Here is a 26,203-nt window from a genome sequence, read left to right as displayed (position 1 = left end):
ATGGAAGCGGGGTGGTTTGTGCTCCGTACCATCGCTCAATTAGCTCCGATAGTCGGAATTCTTGATCAAATACGCACCAATCGGGTCGTACGAAATGAGTCAATAGTGAATCAGCTCCGCGATGCAGAGAACGCGGTGAACAATAATCCGACGATCCATCCCAGAGAAGTCCATATTCCGGCCAATGGATTTAACGCGAGCAATGTGTTTACATCAGTCTTTGCTGCGAGTGCTATTATGGGGTCAGTTCTGTTGACCAATACGACTGGTGAGCTGCAAAATATAAGTGCACATGTTCGGGGTATCCGAGACGAGCTCAGCACACAGTCCACCGCTATAACAGCTGGCTGGAGAAATGACGGTTATGGAACTTTCATCTACAAATTTTTGAAAACAGAGATCAACGACCACGGCGGGCCTAAATCTGTCGGGCACCATGCCTTCTATGTATACAATCCATCGACCATCGCTGATGTGGAGTTTAAAGAAAAAATAAACCACCAACCACTACCTTCATCTTTTGGAGGTTACGGTTCCGACCTCCAAGCCCTATTCAGTCTTATGTGGGCAAATCGACGAACTCTCCGAGCCACGATGCCCAGGGAAGAGGCGGATGCGATTGTCTTCCATCTCCTTGTCCCAGCGAAACGAACACTAGTTATTTTGGACCGCATGTCTATACACGAGTCTGTCGGTCCGCTTAAGATTAAAGGCCATAAAGACGAAGACGCCTGTTACGTCCACATGAATTTCGTACATTTACCTAGGGAAGTCACTTTACATGACATCAACAACCTGGACACTGATAGAGCTATTTCGAATGAGCGAGAACGATTGAGACAGAAACATCAGGGCTACATGGTGACCGGGTTGTGCTCGACAGCTGCAACAGGGCTTGGGATTATTGGCTCCAGTTTTGTTTTTCCGCCAGCAATGGGTTATTTTGTAGGCGGCTACTTTGCCTCGCTTCTCGGCGTCTCCGGGACCGCGGTATACCACGGGATTGTCAATCCTCCCCTACCTCTGGAGGAAGTAATAGTCTTAGGCCCTCCAGACCACTTTTTTGAGGATATAGCAGCTCTACAGTAGCCCTAGATTCCTGATCAAACAGTGCCTACATAAGAACAATGCAGCGTGACTACCCTGAAAATTGTATGACTTTGTATGCCAATTCGACATGTAGATTGCTGCTCAATAGGCATAACCACTGTTAACTCCTGGGATATTGGAAAACAGCCTCAAGTTGTCAACAACAACCCAGAGGGCCTGAGCCGCCACGTGGCGCATGAGTGGACTTGCTTGATTGGCTGTTGCTACAAGGACGATTCATTCCAATGCTGAGAGTCTGAGACCACCCACTTGTAGCCTCATGAACCTATTAGCTCCCACAATGTCACGGTCCTTGTCTGATATTGTTTGGCCAGCCTATCCCTGCCACGTCCGGCTCCTTGGCCTGGTTTGTAGTCGTCTCCTTGGCAGCGAACCTCGTCTAAGGATGAGCGGTATTTAACATAGAAGACAATGTATTTATCATATTAAATGCACATCTAGGGGCAGCAAATTGTGCGCCTTTTATGCTATCCGCTATAATGGTTTGTTCAAAATAATACAATTTAACCATTCGGAAAACAGGTTAGATAACAAAACAGATGTCGCATATACATTAGGGATGCTAGGGCATTCCAGGCATTGCCAAGGACACCATGTGGTGCATTTATAACTTTAAATATCAAGTTTATTTTTTAAAAACACAGTTAGGATCACGGAAAGTAAGAAAATGCAAGTATACAACCACATCCCTGCGCCTTCAAGCAATTTCCGTCGTTACACTTCTTATCTAAAATTTTATTAACATACATAACATTTAATAAACAGCACGTCTTTAAACGTTTGTTTCTCAAGGCAAATAAAATCATGTAAAGATATTATTAGATATATCTTCACAGACAAAATGTTATACATAGAAGCCTTAAATGTTAAAGCGGATAGCATAACACATTACGTAGAGGACGGAAGAATCTAAATACTACTTAATAATAAATATCTCGCAAAACACAGTAAGGTTAAGGCATTATAGAAACTAGAGCTAGGGTGGGGTTAATTTACTAGTTTAGGGAAAAGTAAAGTTTTTTTTCAGATAGCTATTATTTTTTTAGTTTGCTACTATTACTAATAAGCTACTATATAGGACTTTAGACGTTTGTTAAGGCTAAAGTAATGTGTAATAATAACCTAGCTAAAATAGTACTCACATAAGGCCTTTACTCCTGTATGATTCCCAATAGGGGCATGCATTATATTACACCATAAATAATAGCAATAACCTTAAGAGCTATCTTTAGTGTAGTATATTTAGACAGCAGTAGTAACGCTCTTAATATAGTTTTAGAATAGTTAGGCTTAAGCTAGGCCTAAAATTAAAAATTATGGCTTTAGGAAGTGCAGAGTGGCCTTTTAGATAGCGCTTAGCACTATACTTATTAATAACACAAGCCTAAAGAAAGGGATAAAGTCTTAAAACGTAATATAGAGCCTAGTATACTTAAAAAGCAAGAGAAAGCATTTATTTCTTACATACTAGGCTGCAAATTCTTCTTAAAGGGCAAATTAACTAAGGCAGAGATACAATTCAGACAAGCCGCAAGAGATTAGGAGTAAATACTAGGATAGTTTTATAAAGACACTATAGAATCTTTAAGTTAGCATAGCTATATGCTTTACAATTTATATAGATATAATAAGGCAGAAAAGGTACTATAACAGGCATTAAAGGGATAGATAGAATTATATAGAGAAGACTATATAACTTTACTTACTAATTTGCATAATCTTAGCATAACGTTATTTTATTAAGGAAATTATTCTAAGGCAGAGATAGCATTTTAGCAATATACACTAGGACTATACTAAGAATTTAATTTGCAGCAGTTAAACGTATTAAGGGTCTTTAAGCATCTTTATAGCGCTCTATTTAAGCAGGGAAAGAATAATGCAGCTAAAAGAGAATATTAGAAGGTAATAGAGAGGCAAAAGCAATTGCTAGGGGATAGCTACAAGGAGTCTCCTCTATTTAGGCTCTTACTTCATAGAGCTAGAAGTAAGAAGCTAAAAGCGCAGGAACTAACCTAGCAAGGTTAAACTTTTAATAGAAACTATGAGTTCTAGTTAGCATAGCGCTTTTCTATTGCGTGGCAAGTATATCCTTATTCTAGGACCTTTCTAGACGTATTTTAGTATTAAATTGGGCTTTAATCTACTACCTATTAGTTTATTACCCTAGTAATATCTTAAAACTTTTTGGTTTTAATCGCAAGCGCTATCTAATATGTAATTTAATTAACAGCATAAAGAACGTGTAGCTAATACGTGTCTAAAGCGTAGGGGATAATACTATTAACATTTATGCGACTATTTGCATTGTGATTCTGCCTGGGTAGCTTTTGCCTCTCTTCTGGCGCTAATTTGCTAACCTTTGAAACCTATAAGGTGGTATTTTAACCTCGCTCCGGCTAGACTAAATCGCCCTTGTTGTGCAGATAACCCTTGTGATATTGATATCCACAATATAAAGTAATAATCATTAAAATAATTTCCATAGGCCATAGAGAAACCCATGTCCGATACTGCTTACTATAGGCGTTTAAGAAGTGTCTAAGCAATTCTCCATCTAAAACTTGCTGAGGATAAAGTAGATATGCTAAAGGCAATAAAGCATGCGTTAGTATTTATGGACCTATGCTTTTGCTTTGCCTACTGCTACAAGATAGCTGCTAGTGATTAATTTAGCTTTACCGCAATGCGATAGTTGTCCTAGTCCTCCCTATTAAATGTTACTATATCTCCTAACTGCTCTAGTAGCTTAGCTAGTAATAGTTATTCTAGGAGCTTCTCTAGCATTATTAAAGGCGTCCACTAGTGCGCAAGAGACTACTACTACTATAGCTGCCTCTTAGGTTCCCTTTAGCCCTATCTTAGCATGTCTAGCTTCCTCTAGTTATCTAAGTCGTCTGTATTTAACTCATTCTAGTTAAGAGAATTATCTAGGATAGCTTTAGATTTAGAGACCTCTTCTAATATATATCCTAAAGGCTAACCGGAGGATGTAGGTAGATTGGTTTGTAGTTCCTTTATAGGGTGCTTACGTGGGTAGAGTATTAGGCATCTCTTATAAAGGTTAATATTACACAATTCACATAAGTACTAAGTAGCTAGGGTGTCTTTACAGTAGTTATACTAGTATACGCTTTAGAGGGTTAGCAGACAGCAAGATTTACTTTAAATAGACACGCTTTATAACAGGTAGTTAGCCGCACTAGGAGCCTTATTCTCTCCTTGCCTAAACTTATGCTCTAACAGGAAAAGGTTAGGGTTAAGAAGGCAGCTAGAGTATATTGCCCTCAGAGAGTCCTAGCTCCTATAAGTATATTAATTTGTAGCATTAAAGTATTGCTAGCAATAAGAGCATTTAGTACAGTTATTCCTATTATCTTAGTTCTTGCCTAGCCTTTATTCTATCCTTCCTCTGTGTCTAACAATTATCCTTCTCGCGCTAGTCCTTAACCTGCCCTTCTACAACTAATATAACTAATCTATAAGCAATAGCCCTAATAAATATAAGTTGGCCGAAGTGTGGCTTAAACCGCTACTCTTAACGCTTGCTCTTAACCTAGGGCGTCTTGATTAACTAATTGGCAATAGGGTCTTGGGAATTAGGCTAGAGTTAACGGATAATAGTTGCTTGTGTGCTTAGTTCTGCGTATACTCTTTAAGGGTTAGTAATGCTTGGCCTGCGACTAAAGGCGGACTTAACAGCCTTGCGGAAGTAGAGCCTCTTATTACGTTAGTATCTAGCGTTTGCACGCGCTGCTTTCTGCTAATATTGCGCGGCGCTATATAGCCTTAATCTCTCCTTGTTAGGAGCTCCTTGCCAAGTGTGTCCTGCGTTAAGTTATAGAACATGTTAACATGCGAAGAAGTGTTAAGGTTATTCTTGCTAAGTGTGACCTGCGTTTAGTGTGGAGTTTATTAGCTCCCTGTCTTATAGGCGCTAGAAGTGCTGGTATTAAGAAAATATATTAGCGTGGCGGTGTGGTGGCTTGCGCTACTAGACCCGCTAGCCTTCACGGGAAGGCGAGAAGTGGCCATTTATAGCAACCCAGAGAGGGAGTATATAGTAGTATTATAATAGTATATATAATAAACCTATATACTCTATTTTAATTAGCTCTTATTAAATAAAAGACTTTAGTATCTTTATACTCTCTAAATAAAAGACTTTAGCTTTCCTACTAGCCTACCTAAATAGGTTTTCTACTGCTTCTACCTATATAAATTACCTACTCTTGCTCTACTTTTTCTTTTCTAACTGCCTACTATATCCCTGCTAACCCTAACCTAAATAACCACTCTAATTATATAAAGAAATACTAGAGTAGACTAGAAATAATAGAGATAAGATACCTAAAGAATATACTATAGAATAATCTATAGTACCTATTTATAAAGGGAAAATCTAGATTCTAGAAGAATTATATAAAAGGTCTATTAAGTTACTATATAAATACCCTATATATAGATATTAGGAAATTTATAAAACCAAAGAAAAAATATAATAGATATTTAACTTTCTAGGAATTAAGAAAACTATAGCAAAAGTTATTAGTATATATATAATATAGATAAAGTAAAGAATCTTAATATAAGCTATATAGGGAATTATAACCTCTCTAGGTACTATAGTTACTATAGAAGTCTATTATATTTAACTATATTACTAAATTACTACTATTAAAAGAACTAACGTACTCCACAAGCGAGCTAGACACACAAGCAAGCTAGACACCTTACTAGATCGATAGACCTTTCCTCCTTTAATATTGTATTTCTCTACTAAATATTATAGATTTATCAAGCAAAGAGAGCCAAATAGTCTTAGCTATTAAAGCTATCTAGAATACTCCTAAACTAAGCATTTAAGCTACAGCAAAGATCTATATGGTGCCCTATAGTACGTTAAGTACTTACATTAAGGGAATTAACGCGCAATATAATACTATGCCTAATTCTTAAAAACTTATAAATCTAGAGAAATTAATAATTATTAGATATATTCTTAACCTAGACTTAAGATTATTTCCTTCCTAGCTTAGTAGTATATAAGATATAGCTAATTGCCTGCTTGCTAATTGTAATGCGCCTCCTATGGGAGTTAACTAGGCTTTAAACTTTATTAAGCGCTAATTATAGCTATCTACGCGTTTTACGCGTTAATATAACTATTAGAGAGCCTTATGCAAAGATCTAAAGATAATTAAACCTTAGTTTAAGCTTATACGCAATATAGTTATAAAATATAGCATATAAGATAAGGATTTTTATAACTTTAATAAGACTAGCTTTATAATAGGCGTAATCTTAATTATAATAGTAGTTATAAGCTTAAATAGATATAGTAAGCTAAGTTTAGCTTAACTAGGTAATAGAAAATAGGTTTTAGTACTCTAATCTATTAATTCCTAAGGCAAAGCTATCCTGCTATTTATTATAGCTATAGGGTAATATTACCTTAGAAACTAGTATAAAGATAGCGCGCTACTAAAGGATTAGGTTATCTCTATAACTTATAATAGCTAGACTATAAATAAGAAAGCTATAGATTAGATCTAGCACTTTAAAAAGCATACTAAATCTAAAAGTTATAGCGCATATTAACTTCTTATCCTAGATAGACATAAAAGTTACTACTTAACTAAATTTAAAGTCTTCTATAAAGACTATAAGATTATTACGCTTTATATGCTATCTTATTTATCCTATATTCTTTAGCTATTAGATATTAGCTATTTTAGGCCGCTAAAGAAGGCATATAGCAAAGAAATTAAAGGACTTATAAGGGCGCACGTTATACACATTATATAAGCTAACTTCTTTCCCGCGTTTTATACTGCCTTTAAAGTTATAATAACTAAAGAAAATATCTAAGAAGCTTTTAGAGGCGTAGGACTTATTCTATTTAATCTAAATAGTATCTTATTGCGTCTAGATGTAAGGCTATAGACTCTAATACTAGTTAAAGAGGCACCTAAGCTACTAAATTTATAGGTTCTAAAGACCCTAAATAATCTAACTAAGGCAACTTTACAGACTAACTATATTAAAAGATAAATTAGTTGCTATTAGGAAAGCTTGCTAATATTAATTTTAACTGCTATAGATTAGATTATAAAGGGAATATGCGGAATTATATATTAGGTTGCGCTCTTAAAGGCTAAGATTAACTAACTTTAGAAAGCTAATATACTACTAAGTAAGTAGTATAGAGCTAAAAAAATACAATTACGCCAAGGCAGTAGTATAACTATTTCTAAGGGATAAGCTCTTTAGGATTAGAATAATATAGAAGAGCAGATACAGCAAGAAGATCGCAAAACTAGAGGTTAGAAGCCTTAGGATAAGATAAAGGGATAGTAATGTGGTGTATGCAGTAATACTAGCTATAATACGCAAACTTGTTAGATTAATTTAGAAATATCTAATAAAGAGGATAGCAGTAAGGATTAATTGATTTCTTATGTTATGGTTATTTTTTATTGTACTCTTTATAAGAGGATAGGTTAGGCTGTCTAGCTCGCTTGTGTGTCTAGCTCGCTTGTGGAGTACGTTAATAATAGGAATAGAGTATAATAGTATCTTTATAGTAATATACTAATTAACTAAATATACCTACTTCTTACTATTTAAAGAATCTAGTAATATAAAAGAATTAGCCTATATATTTCTATAAGCTATTATAAGTAACTATAAGCTACTATAAGAGATTATCTCTAACTAAGAAATAATATTTATATCTAAATTCTAGTAAGCACTTATAGTATAACTAGGAACTAAGTATTAGCTAAGTACTATATACTACCCTTAGATAGATAGATAGACTAAATAACTTAAACTAAACTCTTAAATAGTACCTATAATACTATATAAACTATAAATAGAATAACTAGGTACTATAGTTACTAACTACTTAACTAGCATATAATAGCGCTATTATAAAATCTATAGGGGTTTTACTAAGTTATATAAATTATAGATATAATCTAGAGGTATACTAAATACTACTAGAAGAACCTAATACTAAAAAAGTATAGCTATTAGTAAGCTAGCTATAAAAGCTATATAAATATATAAGATATAAATTAGAATTTATATAAACTAGGATAGTAAAATACTATAACTAGAAATATAAGAAAGAACCTATATTATAAGAAGGTAGTATAATTTACCTGCTATAATAATATATTAAAACTATAAGACTAAGCAATAAACTAGACTATAAGAAACTTAGGCTATTTAAAGTTAAGAAATAGGTTACTAAAGTTAATTATAAACTACTACTACTACTAATAATAAAGGTATATCCTATATTTTATATCTTACTACTAGAAAAAGCACTATAAGAAATAAAAGCCTAAAGGGAATAATAATTTAAAATAGAAGATAAATAGGAATATAAACTAGAAAAGATACTAGAAGTATAATATATAGATAATAGGCTAGAGTACCTAGTTAAATAGTATAATTATAATTATTAGGATAGCATATAGGAACTAGTAATATATCTATTTAACTATAAGAAAGAGATTATAAACTTTTATAACTAAAATAAAAACCTAATAGAATTAATACTAGAATACTAACTACTAGCACTTAAGGCTAAGATATTAGAAGAATAATATAAAGTAAGAGAGACTATAAAGAAGAAAGCACTAAGGCCTTACTAAAAAGAGCATTCTAATTAAAATTATCCCTAGGAATAAAAGTAGTTATCTCCTAATAAATAACTTTCTTACTACTAGCCTCTAACCTATTAATTAACTCTAATCCTAACCTAGCTATCTTATTGCCCTAATATAATAGTAAGTGCTTCTAATAATATAACTATTATAAATAATTTAATAACTCTTTAATATTAGCCTAAGCTTTCTTTAGAGCCTCTTAATAAGCTAAAAGAAGCTTCTTAGTAGTATTCTTCTCCTAGGAAAGATATTTTAACTCTACTATAATTCTATTTACTAAATAGATATTAGTATATTAAAATTAAGACTAATTAGAAACCTATAAGAATTAAATATTAACCTATAAAAGGCATTATAAATATAACTATAATAAATATATTCTCTATATCTAGTAGATCTCTTTACTATATAATATAAATAACTATAGGTAAGACAAAAAGAATATACTATAACTAAAAAACTCTTAGCTTTAATATAACGTAAGTGCATAGCGAGCGGACCACCATAGCGAGCGGACCACGCGCACTTACACCAAAAATACACCTTTTTATATCCATGCAAAAACCACTAAAGGTAGCTTAAAATAGCTCTCTTAGATATATCTTATATTTAACTATATAAGTAGCTTACTATTAAACTTTTAGTACTAAGTTATATATAATTTTATAGAGAAACTAAGACTTATACAGTGTGAATATGAAATTTAAGGACTTCTAAAGAACTAGCTAAGCTAAGTATCTATAAATCTAGAATTATACTATTTATATAGTATAAAGTACTATATTAAAAGAAGAGCTATTTTAAGCTATTTTTTAAGGTTTTTGCATGGATATAAAAAGGTGTATTTTTGGTGTAAGTGCGCGTGGTCCGCTCGCTATGGTGGTCCGCTCGCTATGCACTTACGTTAGTCTATAAGATTATTATAATAGATAATAGAGTTACTTTAGATATTAGACCTATAGGAAGCTTAAGGGTTCTAACTTTAGTTAGCTATAGTAAATAATAATTAATATAAAAGGAAGAAAAATAATTCAAGGCTACTTATAATAATAAAATATATAGATATATATATTATATAATTTAAAATATAGGTCTTTAAGAATAAAAGACTATAGAAGGGAAGGGAATATATTATAGCCTAATAAAGGCTATAAAAGAACCCTAGCCTAACTAACTAATAAGGCTGTAATTATTTGGGAATATCTAATTATCTTTAATAATTATAGCCTATAGGGCCTAATTATTTGTAATAATTAGAAATCCCCTTCTAATTACCCTAGATATATAATTCCCTTTCTGGCACCTAGTTCTAGATAGCTAGTTAGTCTTTAATATTATCATTTTAACCCGATTGCCCAGCCTGACTTGCCCTGTAAGCCTGCATCATAAACTAATCCGTTACAATCTAACTACTCTGGTACTATTACCCTATAAGTCTTAAGACTAATAATAACCAAATATTGCTTATAGAGGGATGCTATTAGTGTAAACTAACTAATAATCCTAACTAATTACAACTTGACAACGATTTAATGGCGGCGTTTGTTTCCCCCAGAGTTTATGAACTTCCCCACGATGTTCGGAATGCGGGTGGCGTACGCTAACGGTTTGGTGGCACTCCGCCACCGATGATCCATGGCAGGCAGCAAGCCACGGCAGCTAGTGACGAAGGAATCCGAGTTCCTTGGACCTACGACCGATGTTGGTTCGTCTTGGGCGGTCCTTGTTACCTATCTGCGACTGGTAGTGTAACATTGAGCCTGTTATGCAAGGACCAACAATATCTATCCATCCGCAATTCCTGGGGTTACACTCGTATCATTCCAGAACACCTTCTGCCCAGTTGGCTTCGAAAACCCTATTGTGGAATATCAATTTATTATTGTGCAGCCACTCCACCTCTAGAATATGTATGAAAGGAAATCTACGACAAAGGAGATATTTTCGAAATGATGTGCTCTTTCTAATCGGCCCGTAATACGCTTCACCTTTCCTCAATCAACTTACACAACTCTCTGCCAAAATTCTCCATGAACTTGGTGACAAAACTCTGATCACTTCGTAGAAAGTCCTCGTTGCCACTCACATTAACACTAATATTTCCGTTCTGGTGGACCAAGATATTAAAGTAGAACTGCTGGTCGTGCATGGCAGATGTGTCCAGACCATCGACAGTCGAAACAATTGATGACGGTGCAGTCTGGGTAAAATACTCGGAAGCCAAAGGCTCCCCGAGCTTGTGACGCTGCAACACCTGCGCCTTCTTGAGGCTTTGCGATTCAACCTCGACGTCCTCATTCGAGTAGAGGATATTGATGTAGGAGTTGAACTTGGGGGACAACTTTTGCAGGTTGTCGGCCTGCGCGAATTTGGTGAGTTGGGCTAGATGGTCCTGTACAGCTTCGAATAGTTGCTGCTTAGATCGCGCCTTTAAGTCCACGGTCAGTGGTACCACGGCCATGGTTGGAACGCTCATAGCCGTGAGGTCGAGAGTGTGTTCCCCCTTGGCGGAAGTCAAGGAACGCGATGAATGATTCAAGCCAAATATAGGCTGTACGCAACCAGTCAATTCGCCGAGTGCGTGAGCATAAGCAATGATAATTGCGGCAGATGTGCATGCCTTGCTATTAGTAGCGCAGTCAAGGCCATCAGCGACATCTCGTGGCAGGATATCTGTGTAGGCTGCCTTGAAGTGTGGCCCGAGTCGGGTCATTGTCACCGATCCGGAATGGACGATTGTGTCTTGCGCCTCGGATAGGTACATCTTCCAGTACTGTTTTTCGGCTTCCGGCTGCCTGAAATTGGTGATTTCTCGAACAGCAAGCTGGATAGATGGATGAGGCTGCAAGGACTCATTGGCAAAAAGGCGAGTAAGATCCTTCAGGATCATCTTGATGCTCCAGGCATCGTATAAGGCATGGTGCACCCGAAAAACGACTGCTATTCCGTCAAAGGACTTGAGGAGGGAAAGACGAGCCGGAGGTTCCTTTAGATTGGACGGCTTGGCGTTGCCCTCGCGGACGTGCTTTTGTATCAACTCCTGAATAGAGATAGTGGTGTCCAAAACCATTGAGAAGCGCGAGGCCACAGAGACGCTCTCGTCTAGAGTGACTTGCACCAGCTGCGGAGAAGTATCGCCCGTGTAAACAAAGGTAGTTCGCAAAATCTCGTGTACTTGACTGAGTCGTACCCAATAGCTCGCGACCTTCTCTGTGCCGACGGATTCATCGTGGATGCGATAGACCCATGGAGCTTCAAAGAATCTTTTTCCGTTGTGTAGCCACTGCTGCAAGGTATGTCGTTGTCCTGAAAGGACGGGCGAAACAGATTTGATCTGTTTCTCTACCAGACCAAGCTTGTCGGCCACCAATCCTTCGAGACCTCGGACTTGATATATAGGGAGCTGTCCATTTGGTTGCTGAAACCCATTCATCTCCACGGATGCCGATTTTCTGGCAATGTCTTCCACGCTAGCACCTCTGATGATCTCAAAAACGCTCACACGGAGGCCTAACTTCTTCTTCAAGATCTTGGAGAAACGGATGGCCGAGATGGAGTCTAGTCCAATATTAACCAACTTAGTTTTATACCCAATGCCCTTCCATCTGATCTTAACCCTAACGACCTCCTTTACGATTTCCAGAACAGCATCAGCTTGTCCCGTCAAGGCATTCATGTCGACCCCACTGGTGTTCGTATTCGCAATATTCTTTGCGGGTTCAGATTCATTCGCCCTCGAAATATCCGCCAAGTGTAGATGTGCAAGATCCAGCACCGAAATTTGCAGCTTCTCCGACGCGAGGTATCGCAAAGCATTCTCCAGCAGCTTACCTAGGTCGTTCACTTTCTCCTCACTCAACTTAGCTCGCAATGCGCCGTGTAGGGTTCCGTCTTTGATGCGGAAACTAACGATAAAAGGATAGTCATCGTACGCAGGTCCTTTCTCTCCAGCCTTCACATCGTCATGTACCTGGCTTCGAACAGGTACGAGAAGATCTTGACTTGGCTTCTCTCTCTCTGAGGCGATGACACCGTCGAATACGAATAGACTCTGGAAAAGACCAGCGGCAGTGTTGACGCCATTAGCCCTTGATGATCTCCAGGCTCTCTGAATCGCCCTCAAAGACGCCATTCCATTCGCGCCCCGGGCATTGTCGCCCAGCGTCTGCAGTTGAGACATGGCCTCGTGGATGCTGCTGGCACCCGACTGACTAGTCAAATTGAGGCGCACAGGAATCGTGTTGATGACCGGACCTATTACCAGAGCCTCGCTGTCTTCGCCACTTGCTGTAATGACCTCTCCAAAGACGACATCTGCTTGTTTATAGAGAGACTCGCAGAGAACCTTGGCCCAACCGAGCTGCATGGCCGCTTTGAGAGTCGCGTTGGCCTCTCTGCACTTGGTCTGCAGGCTCAATAGCTCCGTATCGGCCAAAGTGAAATAGAAGGACGACGAAGCATGCAAAGATTCCTCTGCAATCTCAACAGGCTCATACGTGTAGTCATGGACTGTGCTCGTCCAGAAGGCGACCGCGCTCTTCTGCGCCAGGGCAGACGATTTCGCAAAAGAACGGAACAGATACTCTGCCACCTGCTGATCATCTTGGTCCTCTTCCTCGCCTGTGAGGCGTTTTCTGTAGTTTTCGTTCAGGAGCCGCCATACAGCCTGAATGGATACGGCATCATATAGGGCGTGATGTATCGTGAGCTGGACTAAACCAGCCTTGGATACGTACCAGTTGACAAGATCACTCTGCTCCGTAGGTGAGACAACGCCAACCCACGGCGCATCGTCATTTTGGGTAAAGATGAAGCGGGATCTGAGAATCTCACAAGCGTGCACTGTATCTTTGACGGCAGCGAAGAAATGATCAAAGTTTGGTGTGTCCTGCTCAAGCGCGACCTGAGATAATTGCATCGTATGGGTGTACATGTATGCCTGCTCTGCAATGGCCATGGACGCACTTAGCATGCCCTCTTGAAGTGGTGTGGCAATGAAGAGGAGATCATATGCCAACTGCTGTAGGGTCTGCTCATAAGGCACCTGGTTACCCACGGACTTGTCACTTCGAACCACCTCGCCATCTTTACGTCCTTTCTTGTCACCGTTGATAATGAGGACGTCACTCTGGCTCTTTGCCTGGTGAAGAAGTGCTGCGACGCCTTGTACTGTGCGTGCTCGAATTAGAGCGTTGGGAGCGAGTTTTATCCCCTCGGCCTTATGTATGAGCTTGACAAAGGGAAGAACATTGATAGAATCAATGCCAAGCTGGTAAAGTGATGTTGTCTCGGGGCTCTTTGCCTGCATCTCGGCCACATCCAAATGTAGGAGGTGGCACGCAGCAGACTGCACGCAAGCTAAAGCAGACTCAAAACCCTTGCTCAAAGGCTGAGGTCTAGATATTGTGGATTTCGTGTTGACTATGCCATTGGAAACAAGGTCAGTAGTTTCGTATTTCACGGATGCGAACTGTTCGACCGTAGCAGCCTTGTTCGAAGAAGAGAAGACAATCTTCTCGAAAAGGATTCCAACTTCTTCAAGCTGTGCTTCTGTCATAGCGCCAGCGGACGCCAGGGATAAGACAATCATGCCATCAGCATGCAGGTCGACGTCAATAGCCAAGGCCAGGTCGCCCCTGGATTTGCCCGGGAGAGGAGTCATGTGGCCCGGTGTACATCTTGCACCAGAGGACTCGTCCTCTGTCGGGATGACGTTGATGGTTAGGAGACTGTCAAAGAGCTTCTCCTTGAGGTTAGCCCATTGTTGGATCTTGTCAGCAGTAACGAGCGGCATATGTCCCTGGCAAGCATCCACGTGGCCCTGATGAACCTTCTGTGCTAATTTAGGCAGCGTCTCGCTCGCGCCTTCAAGTGTAAGTGTATGAACGACTGTATTAAGACATGGCCCGACAAAGTCATCCACATCCTGGGTAACATGTCTCAACAAGGGGCGGAGAGACATGGTAAACCCATAGGCAACGGATGGCCTCTTAGTTAGGTATGCAAGGCAGAGTGAGGTGGCAAGCTGGAAGGCCGTGGACATGGATACGGGTTCTCCTTGTTGTAGTTTGGCCTTTAGCTCCGTTGATGTGTAGGCAAGATGTTTTCTTACGCGGACTGTGGTGTCTGTGGTACCTTCTTCAGTGTCTCTACCAATGCGGCAGGGCTGAATACCGCGCAACTTGGTCTGCCATGATCTCTTGACGGACTGGATCTCCTCCTCAGTCAGATGGCAATGGTTAGCAAGGCGTTGCAGGCTATGGAGACTCTGGTTTTCGAATGCTACAGCTTTGCTTCTATTCGCGTAAGCTTGCTCCAGCTTTTTTCTTAAGCTTGCAATGGCTATGCCATCATACAAGGCGTGGTGTATCTTCAACAAGACGATTATTTTGCCAGACTCTTGATCCGATTGAATCTGTAGACGGATAGGCGGTTGGGAGCTTATCTGGGCAACAATAGCCGCAGCATCGTCCTTGCCATCAAAGGGTGATGGTGGCGATTTCAACACGACTTGGAAAATCTTACCATCTTCTTCTCGCCTGATGAAGCAGGTACGCAGTATGGCTTCCGAGAAGACAACTTTGGTAGCCACTGCCTTCCATTGGGCAACGTCTGTGCCAGGCGCAAGTTGATAGTTGAACTGCGTCACGTAGGGAACGTCCATGTCTGCCTCCGAATTCTCTTCATCTGACACGGAGTCGAGCCAATTCAGCGAAAGAGCGACCAGGGGCGACTGTAGAGGCAGACAAGGGAGGACAGCTGCAACATTTACCCCGTTCAGACTGCTCGCATTGGGCCCAAGATCATTGAGAGTCCATGACAGCAACTCCTTCATCGGGGAGGTCTTTTTCTTGGTATATGTCACATCCGCACCGGCTGTCCGAGCAAGTGAGCCTACTGTGCACGAAGGTGAAAGCAAATCTACCATTGTAGCCTTAACAAAGCCGCGCTTCTTAAGAACCATGATCAGATGTACACCCAAAAGGCTGTCAATGCCCAGGCTACGGATGCTGCTGGTTGAAACGGCAGTGCATGTAACCTGGCAACCAACGACTTCCTGAAGCGCTGCAACAACCTCCAACTCTGCGTTGCTCAGTGAAGGGGTAGCTCCATGTTCTTTGGATGGATGTGGAGCGCTGGTAGCATTAACTTGAAAGCCTTGCTGAAGGGCCATAAAGTCATTGGCCAACTTGATAAGGGATTTGCTATCGGTTTTGCCGGACGCAGCCAGGTACGGAATCTTGGACACCCACATCATCTCGGGAACCATAAAGGCAGGAAGGCCTTCCCGGCATGCCTGCTCTATGTATGGGAGCATACCTTGAAGGGCCTTATTGTCTTGTGCGAGAAGTTCAGGCTCAGCATTAAGCTCTGCCTTGAGTAAAGTGTTCTTCTTGCGCGCCAGGAAGCCCACCAGTCGCTGGTCAACAACTGTGGCAGCAACGTCCAGAGGTCCTTGGTCGACAACAGTTTTCTTGATATACGCCTCAACTTCACTTATCTCGAAGCGCTGCCCACGAATCTTGGTCTGTTGGTCTCTTCTGCCGAGAAACTCCAAAGAGCCGTCGTGCATCATCCTCATGATATCGCCAGTCCTGTAAATGCGCTTCTCACCACCTCCTCCCAATAATCTGGTGTACTGGAAGCCCTTGGCATTCTCTTCAGGTCTGTCAAGATACCCAACAGCTACCTGAGGCCCAGCAATGCAAAATTCACCAGGCTGACCCTTGCGGGCAACGACTTGCTCGCCGTCATCGCCAGCGACGAGGAGGATAGCCTCCAAACCGCGCAGCGGCACACCTAGGTTGCGCGAGTTGGAGTGAGGGCCTACAATGTGACTCAAGCACCCGATGGTCACCTCAGTTGGCCCATAAAAGTTCATGAGTGCCGCTTTGGGGTTTCCCGTGTTCAATTGCTCAAAGAGCTCGTGAGAGGCCTTCTCACCACCAAACGTAAGAACCCTCATCGAAGGCACATCCTCGAGCCGCAAACCCAGCTGCATGAGAACGGAGGGTACAGATCCCATATGCGTAATCTTCACTTTGTTAATGACTTGTTGCAAGCTGGCAAAAATGGCATTACGGTCTTTGCCGATGACGGAACGGAAACCAAGATGCCATGGAGCAAACATAGAGGTGAGATGGGTGTCAAAGGCTCGAGACGCGACATTGAGGTATTTGCCAACGCCCCCAAGATGGGCCGTGTCTACATTGGCTTCAATGAGACGTTTTGTCATGGCAGAGATAAAGTGAAGCAGGCTTTCGTTTGTGACACTGACACCTTTAGGACGGCCAGTTGAGCCAGACGTGTACAGGAGATACCCTCCCTCTCCTGTCGTGATTGCATTAGCAGCCTTTGAAAAGGCATTTGGCCAGGTCCGAATCACCTCCAGCTCGTCGTCGCCTTCGGGAAGGAACAATGCCGGAGGATCATTACTTGAATCCAAATTCAGATCCCCGACCAAGCCCTGCGTAGTAAGGACAAGCTTAGCGTTCGCATCACGGACAAGGAGCTGTTTCCTAGCCGCGGGAAGATCCCCGTCAATGGGCAGATACATGTAGCCGCACTTGAAGGTAGCCAAAATGGCAGCCAAAGACTTGGTATCTCTCCCAAGGTACAAAGCAACTACATCGTCGGGCAGAGGCTTCGATTCGTGACTGCGCAGCGCGGTGGCAATTGCGTTAACAAGCACCTCCAGTTCAGCATACGTGAGGACTTTGCTAACAATCTGGTCGTCTTCGTCGTTACCATCTTCTAAGGAGATTTCCTCGACGGCAATCCAGTCTGGGTGCTCAGCCGCTTGTTTAGTGACCAGGTCTGCTGGATTCCTGGTAATGTCCGTGCCGACAAGGCTGCCAATTTTACCACAGATAGACATCAGCTCACGGTTCATATGGTTGCTCAGTTGCTTCAAGGGCATCCTGGGGTGATCTAACATGGCGCGAGCCTGATCCAGTATTTGGTCAAGCATAAGCTCCAGCATCGGCTGAGAGATAAGGCGGGCATCACCTGTTAGCTCGATGGTACTGTCAGCCTCAAAGATGTTCAAGGCCATAGGATGCTCGACATTGAGTGGCAGAGCCTGTCCGATTTCGCGGAACATGTCCACTCCAACATCGATATGATCATCATCAGCGGTGGCAGTTGGATGGTAGACGAACAGGGCTGGGAAGGGAGCGTGCCTGTGTCCGCTGCCCTCGTTGACGATCTTCTTAATGTCCACAGGATGCAGTCTATGGGCACTTTGACTCAAAGAAGAAGCATCAAAGCCCATATCGGCCCAGAGTTCTTCGGCGCTCGAGGCGTGCGCACGAACGATCACCGGCAACGTGGCCATCGCAGGACCCACGACTCGAGCAATGTCCGGATGCAAGATTCGCTGCGATACAGTCTGCCCAAGGACAATAGTTTTCAGCTCGAGGGTACCCGCCAAAGCACAGCCAAAGGCAGATTGCACAAGCCGCGGCAGGTCTGGCTCGCCAGCTCGGTGCTCAAGCAGCCTGCCAGGGATGGTTTGCTTGACAGATAGAATTGTTTGTTTTTGTTTCTGACGGGATCCTGTTAGGTCAGGAAACGGTCCGTTCAGAGCACCATCTGCTTCCACTAGGCCATGCAGACGTTTAGTCCAAGCAGACAAAGCCTCATCTCGTTGGGAAATAGAAGGCAACAGGCCAAGTTCCATACCCCTTTCCATTTGCAGGGCGGCATTGTAAGTTTCCGAAATTTGTTCCGGATTAAGGTACAGGCTTGCAACTGACTCTAGAATCATGCTCGAAGCTACTCCGTCATGGAGCGTGTGGTGCATACTTAGCATCATCTTGTTATTCCCTTCAGAGAAGGTAACAGCCCATGGTGGGTTAGATCTGTTGGTCCCCAGCGGCGCTAACGTCACTTGTATCTTCTCAGCAATGGTGGTTAGACCTTCTGTATCTGCGTTGGAAAGTGTTGTCCAGTGAATGATGGGCTTGTTGAGGATAAGCTGGACCATGGTGGCGTGGACTCCTTGCTGGCGAGCCCATTGAGTCGTGTTTGGGATCTCAGCGCTGTCATTGTGCACAGAAAGCTCCGATAGTGGCGCAAAGACTGTCCGAAGGATATCAAATTGAGTAGCAGCGGAAGACCATGAAGCCTTTAGACGAGAACTATCAACTAGGGAAATATGGCTGAGGTCAAAGATGCGGTGTGACCAGTACGCTCCTGTCTCAACCATCGTCTCGACGAGGAGTGATTCCTGGACTGGTGTGGCAGGCAATATGTAGGACGTGCTCTTTGGTCGCATGTCTCCGTGCAGATTCTTTGTCAGATTTCTTTTCAGCAGCCTCACCAACGAACCTTCGGAAGCTTGGTCAACCTTCGCCTCGACCCCTTTTGTCTTCTTGATGGAGCCTAGGACAACGTCGACCAGTTCGCCAAGAGTCTGACATCGCATAAGATCCAAGACCCCTACAGTACATTTTAACTGGCGTCTTAACGCCCAAGCCAACTTGGTAACTTGTAGAGAGCTGAATCCCAGACTGGCCAAGCTGTCATCCGGGGAAAGGGGCTCGACTGGTACTTTGAAGTTCTCTGCAATGGCCTTGACCACATGAAGCTGATCTTCAGGCCATTCCACCTTGGAATCCAAGCGGTCACCAGCTACAACCTCCCGACCTGCAGCCAGATAGAGGTTGGCCTTATTGTAGATGTTTTGTAAAGCCTTTCGATCCACCTTATTGGAAGCTGTACGCGGCATGGTAGTGTCCAGTACAACCACGTGTCCTGGGATCATGTAAGCTGGCAGCACTTCCCTCGCTTTTTGGAAAACCTGCGTTCGGACCCTAGCTGTGTCTACACCATCTCTCTTGATGGAGACAAAGGTAACCACCACCTTGTGGTTATCATCGCCACCACAGGCCCCGGGACGGGGCAGGTAGAGTGTCTCCAAATGCTCGACACCCGGTTCTGCATCTTTAACGGTAGCACAGGCCGCGCTAATCTCACTCAGCTCGATGCGGATACCTGTAATCTTGACTAAATCGTCATTGCGGCCTAGAAACTCGAAACCGTGGTCATTGAGGCGCACCATGTCTCCAGTTAGGTATATACGCTCACCAATGCGGTGACCTCCCTGAATAAAGGCCCTGGAAGTCTTGGCCTCGTCATTGAGATATCCCTTGCCCACCTGACCACCGCCGAGAGCAAGTTCACCGACACCATACCGAGGCACAAGTTCCCATTTTTTCTTCTGCGCGTCATCTTGGTTTTCCACTTGACGGACAACGTAGGCTGTGCAAGTCGCTAATGGGAAGCCAACATTAGCAGCCTTCGCCTGGTCACGGCTCTTTCCGAAGAACCGTCTCATAGTTGATACGACAGCATTTTCGGCCGGTCCATATGTATTGTATGCTTTTGTAGTTATCCCTGGCGCAGCCCAAGCCTCAGCAACGTCCTCGGTCAGTTTCTCACCAATAAAAGTGACATATTGTAGAGTTGAGCCTCTAATTTCCTCAACGTCGATGCTGGCGCCGAAAGATGGTGTGAGATGAGCGTGCGTCGGGCGTGACTTGTTCACAAACTCAGTGAATGTGCCAAGTATCAGCTCTCGTGTACCACTAATCACACTACCAGCCACGCCCCACGTGAAGAACAGGTCTTGGACGAACACGTCAAAGCTGTAGGACGACAGCTGCAGCGTCTGCACTTGGCCGACCGTCTCATCCCGCTCGACCTGAACCTGAAGATCACGCATAGCATTCGCAGCAGCAAAGTGCTGAATCATAACGCCCTTGGGCTCGCCAGTTGTCCCCGAGGTCCACAGGAGGTAGGCAAGGTCTTGTCCTCCGATATCAGATCGTGAAACTTGGATACTGCGTCGCGGTGCGGCTCTCACAGATGTTTTGTGGTTTACGTATTGGTCGACAAGAATCACACGGACACCGGCTAGACTCTCGTGGGCTAAGCAGGGTTCAACCAAGTGGAAGGAGTTGGTGTTTGTGAGAAGAACCTTTCCCTGTGTTCTGGCAATCAACGAGGTTCGTCTCTGAATTGGCGAGGTTTCGTCGATGGGAGACCAGGCCGAGCCAGCCTTGAGAATGGCCAGAATGGAGATGTACAGCTCAACGCTACGCTGTATACAAATAGGAATTATATCAACGTCTTCTTCACGCAGAATGTTCGCCAGACCATTGGCCCTAACATCGAGCTCTGCGTAGGTTAATTCGACAGGCGCAGCATCAAGGGCCGTATAGAAGCTCAGGGCTAACAGATCTGGTGTTGCTGCAGCCTGTTTCTCGAACTGAGCATGGAGAAGCTGGATGCGTTCTTGCGGCTCTTCCATTGGCAATGGGATGGTGCCTTCCGCAGACAGCAAGCCCCTGGGTAGTCGAGCCGGTAGAGTCTGCACAAGATCGTCAGCTTTGGAGTTAAGCAGTACCTTGGTCATTGCTTCGAGCTGCTTCACAATAACTCGGGCCGACGTGTACGACAGGGCGTCGTTACGGTATGTGAGCTTGAACGACATGGTTTCCGTTTGGAAGCCATCAGAGAGAGGACCGGGATCAGCTGGGAAGACCTCTACAAATATGTCGAAATCGTACCGGATCGCCGGGTTGCGCATCCCAGTCCCGGCCCAAGGTACCACCACTGCGGCATCCTGAGTCCGAAATTGGTCTGAGCCAGCTTTGGGGGGAGAGTACGCCTGAAGAGCCAAAGCAGTATTGTACGGCAAGGTTTCGAATGTACCAAAAGACATGTGGCGGTGTCTCTGGGCGAACCTGGAGCCCCTAATGAGGCTGTCAAGGAGCTCGCCAACCGTCTGACGGTCAGGCAGCGCGACCCGGCATGGCGCTACGGAGAATGTAGGCGCATGAGTAGCCTCGTGTTGGCCAGAGATGACACTACCAAATACAATGTCCCCAGTGTTTGCTTCAGAGAAGATTTGTAGGAGCAAGGACCAAGATGCCTGCAAGACAGAGAGGGGCGATGCACCCAATGCCTTACAGCTGGCTTCGAGCGTCTGCCATTGTAGATCACTTGCAATCTGGACCATGGCATGTCCATAATCAGCTGGAACGCCTGGGTTGGACGAGTTTATGTTGTTGCCGCTCAATGCGCGGAAGCGTTCTACCTCCCAGCCTCGAAGTGCTTCTCGCCATTGCTTGTCGGTTTCAGTGTCTAAGCATGAGACCCAGTCCAGCACAGCGTCCTCGATACCAAGCCGTGGGAGAGGATCGAGGCCCGTATATTCCCTAGATATGTCACTGAGTAGAACCTCTAGTGACGCGCCATCGCAGAGACAGTGCGCCAGGCTAATGACAACCAATCCACTATCGCCTTCAGACTCGACAATCTGTATGTAGAATAACTTCTGTGACTCAAGATCTAAGTACTGATGGGCCAATTCTATGCATTCTTGAGCACCATCAGTGGTGGTACCCTGTCTACGGACGACCCTGCGACTATCAGCCGTCCATCTGTGCCAGGCGTCAGGCTTCAAGACCACCAGAGAAAATGGTGATAGTTCATCGTCACATGAGACGAGGGCACACCTATAGATGGCTTGTCGGCACAAGACGTCATTGACGGCTTCCTCAAGAGCCTCAAGCGAGACGTTTTCTCTGAGAGGTAGAATTGTATGGCTGACATAGTTTCGTCGGTCCATAGCAAAGCTCACAGCCAACTGACTTTGTGTGCTTGTTGCAGGCAACACCATTTCAATGTCGGCTTGGCCAATGGAACCGAGCTTCTCGATCAACTCAAGTGTGTGGCGCGAAGCAAAGTCGGCGATCTGTCGTTGCGCCCGAGTTTTGTCCATAGCTAGACCCGCAGAAGCTGAACCGAAGACAGATCGAATGCTGGCTTTGGGGTCGAGTAGCAAGCCTAATGATGGCTGAAGATGCTTCGAGTCTGGCCACAGGTTCCTAATATCACGCAAAAGCCGCATAGCGCAGAGACTATCGACTCCGGCCTCACTGAGCAATGTTGTGGCTTTGAGTGAATGTGTAAGAGCTGAATCGTCACAAATAATATCTGAGAGTATCTTGATGATATCAGCTTCCAGTGTGGCATCCTCAGACTGTTCCAAAAACCCTTCCTGTAATCCCTGAGCTTCGCTTCTTCTGGATTGATGCAGAATACTTTGCACGTATGCTGACGCTGCTTTGCGGTCAACCTTGCCAGAAGTTGATTGAGGCAGAGTGTCAACTTGAAGAAAATGTACGGGTACCATATATTCCGGTAGCTGACGTGGCGCTGCCTCCAGGCATTGTGATTTTACCACTTCAAAGCTCAGCGCGCTCTTTGGGTCAACAACGACGAGACTGACAACTTTCTCTGAGCCCAATGAGCCATTTTTGGGCTTCCAGACACAGGCCAGCACCTGTTTAAGGTCTTTTACCTTGCTTGCTAAGACACTCTCAATCTCGCCAAGTTCGACACGCCTGCCGCTCAGTTTCACCTGGCCGTCAGATATTCGTCCCAAGAACTCGACGAGAGCCTCGCCTTGCTCATTCCACACAATCCTGGCGCGATCACCAGTCCTGTACGCACGACCCCACTTGGGATCATCTATAAAGACCTTGGTTGTCTCTTCGGGTCGATTGAGGTAGCCAGTCCTGCTGACCTGGGCACCCGTGAGAACCAGCTCGCCATCCGCGCCCATGGGCACAGGTTCCAGACCTTGAGCTTCAGTGTCTACGATGAGAACTCCACAAGTCAACAACGGTGTGCCAATAACAGAGCCGCGCTGGTTCTTGGGCACATGCGCTTGAGCAACTGAATAGATGGTCACTTCTGTAGGTCCGTACCCGTTGTAGATGCCCCGTGGCACTGCTAGAGTATCCTTAGTCGAGGGATTATAGCAAGAAAAGTCTTGCAGAAGTCGAGTATTAAGTGTTTCGCCACCTACCATGAGACCACGCATTGAGCGTGGATCAATTAGGCTGGCAAAACTGGGTGTGACATTGGTAATGTCAGCCTCTAGTGTAGTGACCACCTTGTCCACATCCTGCATAGTGAGATGCCTGGCAGCGCAGCACAGCGTCGAACCGGTGCTGAGTGTCCAGAAAATCTCAAAAAGCGAAATATCGAAAGTCGGCGCGGCGCCTTGAAACCATCGAACCGGTCGGTGGGAAGGCAAACTGCCTGGGGTGCAAAATCCATAGTGATTGCTCAGAGCGCTAATAGTACAAGCTGCAGAGATGTGGCTAATGATAACGCCTTTTGGTATGCCTGTCGTGCCTGATGTGTACAGAATGTAGGCCGCGTCTGTTTCAGAGGGAGAAACGAAAGATGGGCGACGTTGAGGCTCAACGTCACACGCGTCAAGATATCTAGTCACGCCAATACTCTCCACGACATTCTTGAGAGGACCACCAGATTCTTCCTCAAGAACTGCCACTGGCTTCAAGTCCTCCAGCAATGCAGCTTTTCTCTCATAAGGTGCATCGATTGGGATTGGACAGAAAGCCAGGCCGACTTTCAGAGCAGCAATATAACTGACGTATAGTTCAGGACACGGACCCATATGCACGGCAACTGTCATCGCCGCTGCGTTTGATTTGCAGCTCGTTTGATAAAGATCCAGCGCTAATGCGGTGGCAATATTTGAAACCTGCTGGTAAGTATATTGTGTCCTCTTGCCAGTCTCAAGATCTGTAAGAAAGTCCAGGGCAACCCTCTGAGGGAAATCTCTCACTCTTTGCTCAAACCGCCGGTGAAGAAGAGCCGGCTCGGCAGCCTGATTTTCGCCTGGCCATAATGCTATCGGCCTGTCTTGAGGGGGGTGGTTCAACACAGAGGGCTGGGTCCATTGTAGGGGACTTGTGTTATGAGGAGACTTCTGCAGGTGGAGAATTATATCTTGGAGCATTTGACCCAAGGCATCAAGGGCTGGTTGGGGAATCATGCTGGCTTGAGCCATCAGCTCTATCCGGCCGTCTATCATGTGAAGTTGTAGGCTCTAAGCTCATTGTCAGTACGGAGCGTCTAATTCGATTTAGATGACGCACCTTTCCTGATCCGATGGAAAAGTCGGTACAGATATCCCCTTGACCCTCACCGTGATGTACAAAAGTATAGCTGCCATCTTGATTGTCCTCACCAGCTCGAGCATGAATGTAGCCGCCAAGTGCGGCATATTGAATACAGAACGCCTCGCCTGAGTCGACAATTATGATTTGGGAGACGAGTTTCACAAAGCCTTGAAGTATGGTGTTCTTGTTCGTCCGCGTTCCAAGCGAGCTCGTCCAACTCAACAGAGCTGACAATGATTTCTTGTCAACCTCATTGCGTGTATGCAGAGGCCGAAGCCGCGTGACCGGCGGCCGATGTGCTGATTTTGCGTCCTGCATATGAATATCGTGTAAAATTGTTTCTACTTCACCTCAGTGACTCAATGACGTCTTGAGATGCAACTGTAGGGGCTATCAGCACATATACATGATCTCAAACGGCCAGGTAGGGTGGGGATAAAAACCGCCCTCAAGGGTCGTTGGGGTGTGTCTATCATCTCGCTTGGCCCCAAACGTCCGGTGCTGGATCCCGGAGTCCACATTGGAATAAGTCGGGAAATGGAAAATACCAATTCGAGCAGCAAGGAGCGCATCAAGCTCAAAGACTCCAAGTTCAGCTGCTGTGTGCACCAAAGGGTGAGACTAGAAATTCGACTCGGCTCCCGTTTGGAGCTGTGGTTGCATGAGCCCCACTTTTACAATGTTGGCCGTCGACCTGATTGATAAGATTCTGCTGTGCCGAGAGATAAAAGTTTTAGCGAGTGGGCAAAAAATTAGTGTCTCCGCACAGTGTCTGACATATCACCTGCTGACCCTTGCACATGAGCCACCCCCAGTCATCACGCTCTGCCATAAAATAAAAGGTCACACTTGTACTCCGTAGCAGTCTTGATCTCAGGTCATTGAGATTGTGTCTGGCACATCAAAGGAGTCTCTTATAGGAAAGGAGCTCTCACCCCTGCTCTCTCTTGGGTAGAAATCAAGGACTTCATGCAGTACTCCATATTGATTAATGCCTTAATATCCTCACACATACCAGTGGAGTCAACATGATGTCGATACTGCAAAGCTGGTACGAGTTCTGCTCCACTACTTTCCGAAGTTAAGAGTTTTGCGTACCCCATTTTGTCAATTTCGCTTGGGAGTAGGAATGAACAGGTGAGTAATTGACCATAATTGGGCCGGACGCCATGCAAGCGACCATGGTGAAATCTTCCTCCCGCTTATCAAAGCAACCTGCCTTGCTACGGGCCTATGAGTGGTATTACATGGAGTAGGTGAGGAGGTATTAATGCTTCTCTGCCAAGGCTTTTCAGTCATTACGCCCTGTCGCCATCGATGGGAATCTTAGGCAGAGAGGTACATGTGGTCACGACAGCAACGACTGGAAAAGAGATCTGCCATCTGCCTGTACACCATTAC

At 44.1% G+C, this 26,203-nt stretch overlaps 2 protein-coding genes across 2 annotated transcripts; one reads left to right on the top strand and one right to left on the bottom strand.

Moving 5' to 3' along the window:
- On the top strand, positions 1–1,089 carry VFPPC_09239 (hypothetical protein; the record flags this gene model as incomplete). The annotated part of the gene is made up of 1 exon (XM_018287807.1): positions 1–1,089. One exon carries the CDS (start codon positions 1–3, stop codon positions 1,087–1,089), a length of 1,089 nt encoding a protein of 362 aa, XP_018139096.1.
- Positions 1,090–10,576: 9,487 nt separating this feature from the next.
- Positions 10,577–25,120, bottom strand: VFPPC_09240 (nonribosomal siderophore peptide synthase SidC; the record flags this gene model as incomplete). Its single annotated transcript, XM_018287808.1, has 4 exons — positions 10,577–10,650; positions 10,800–15,088; positions 15,149–24,729; positions 24,779–25,120. The coding sequence occupies 4 exons, from the start codon at positions 25,118–25,120 to the stop codon at positions 10,577–10,579; spliced, it is 14,286 nt and encodes a 4,761-aa protein (XP_018139097.1).
- Positions 25,121–26,203: the final 1,083 nt, after the last annotated feature.

Source organism: Pochonia chlamydosporia, chromosome 7 (genome assembly GCF_001653235.2).
Source record: "Pochonia chlamydosporia 170 chromosome 7, whole genome shotgun sequence".
Classification (NCBI taxonomy): domain Eukaryota; kingdom Fungi; phylum Ascomycota; class Sordariomycetes; order Hypocreales; family Clavicipitaceae; genus Pochonia; species Pochonia chlamydosporia.
This window is presented reverse-complemented; position numbering and strand designations above follow the sequence as displayed.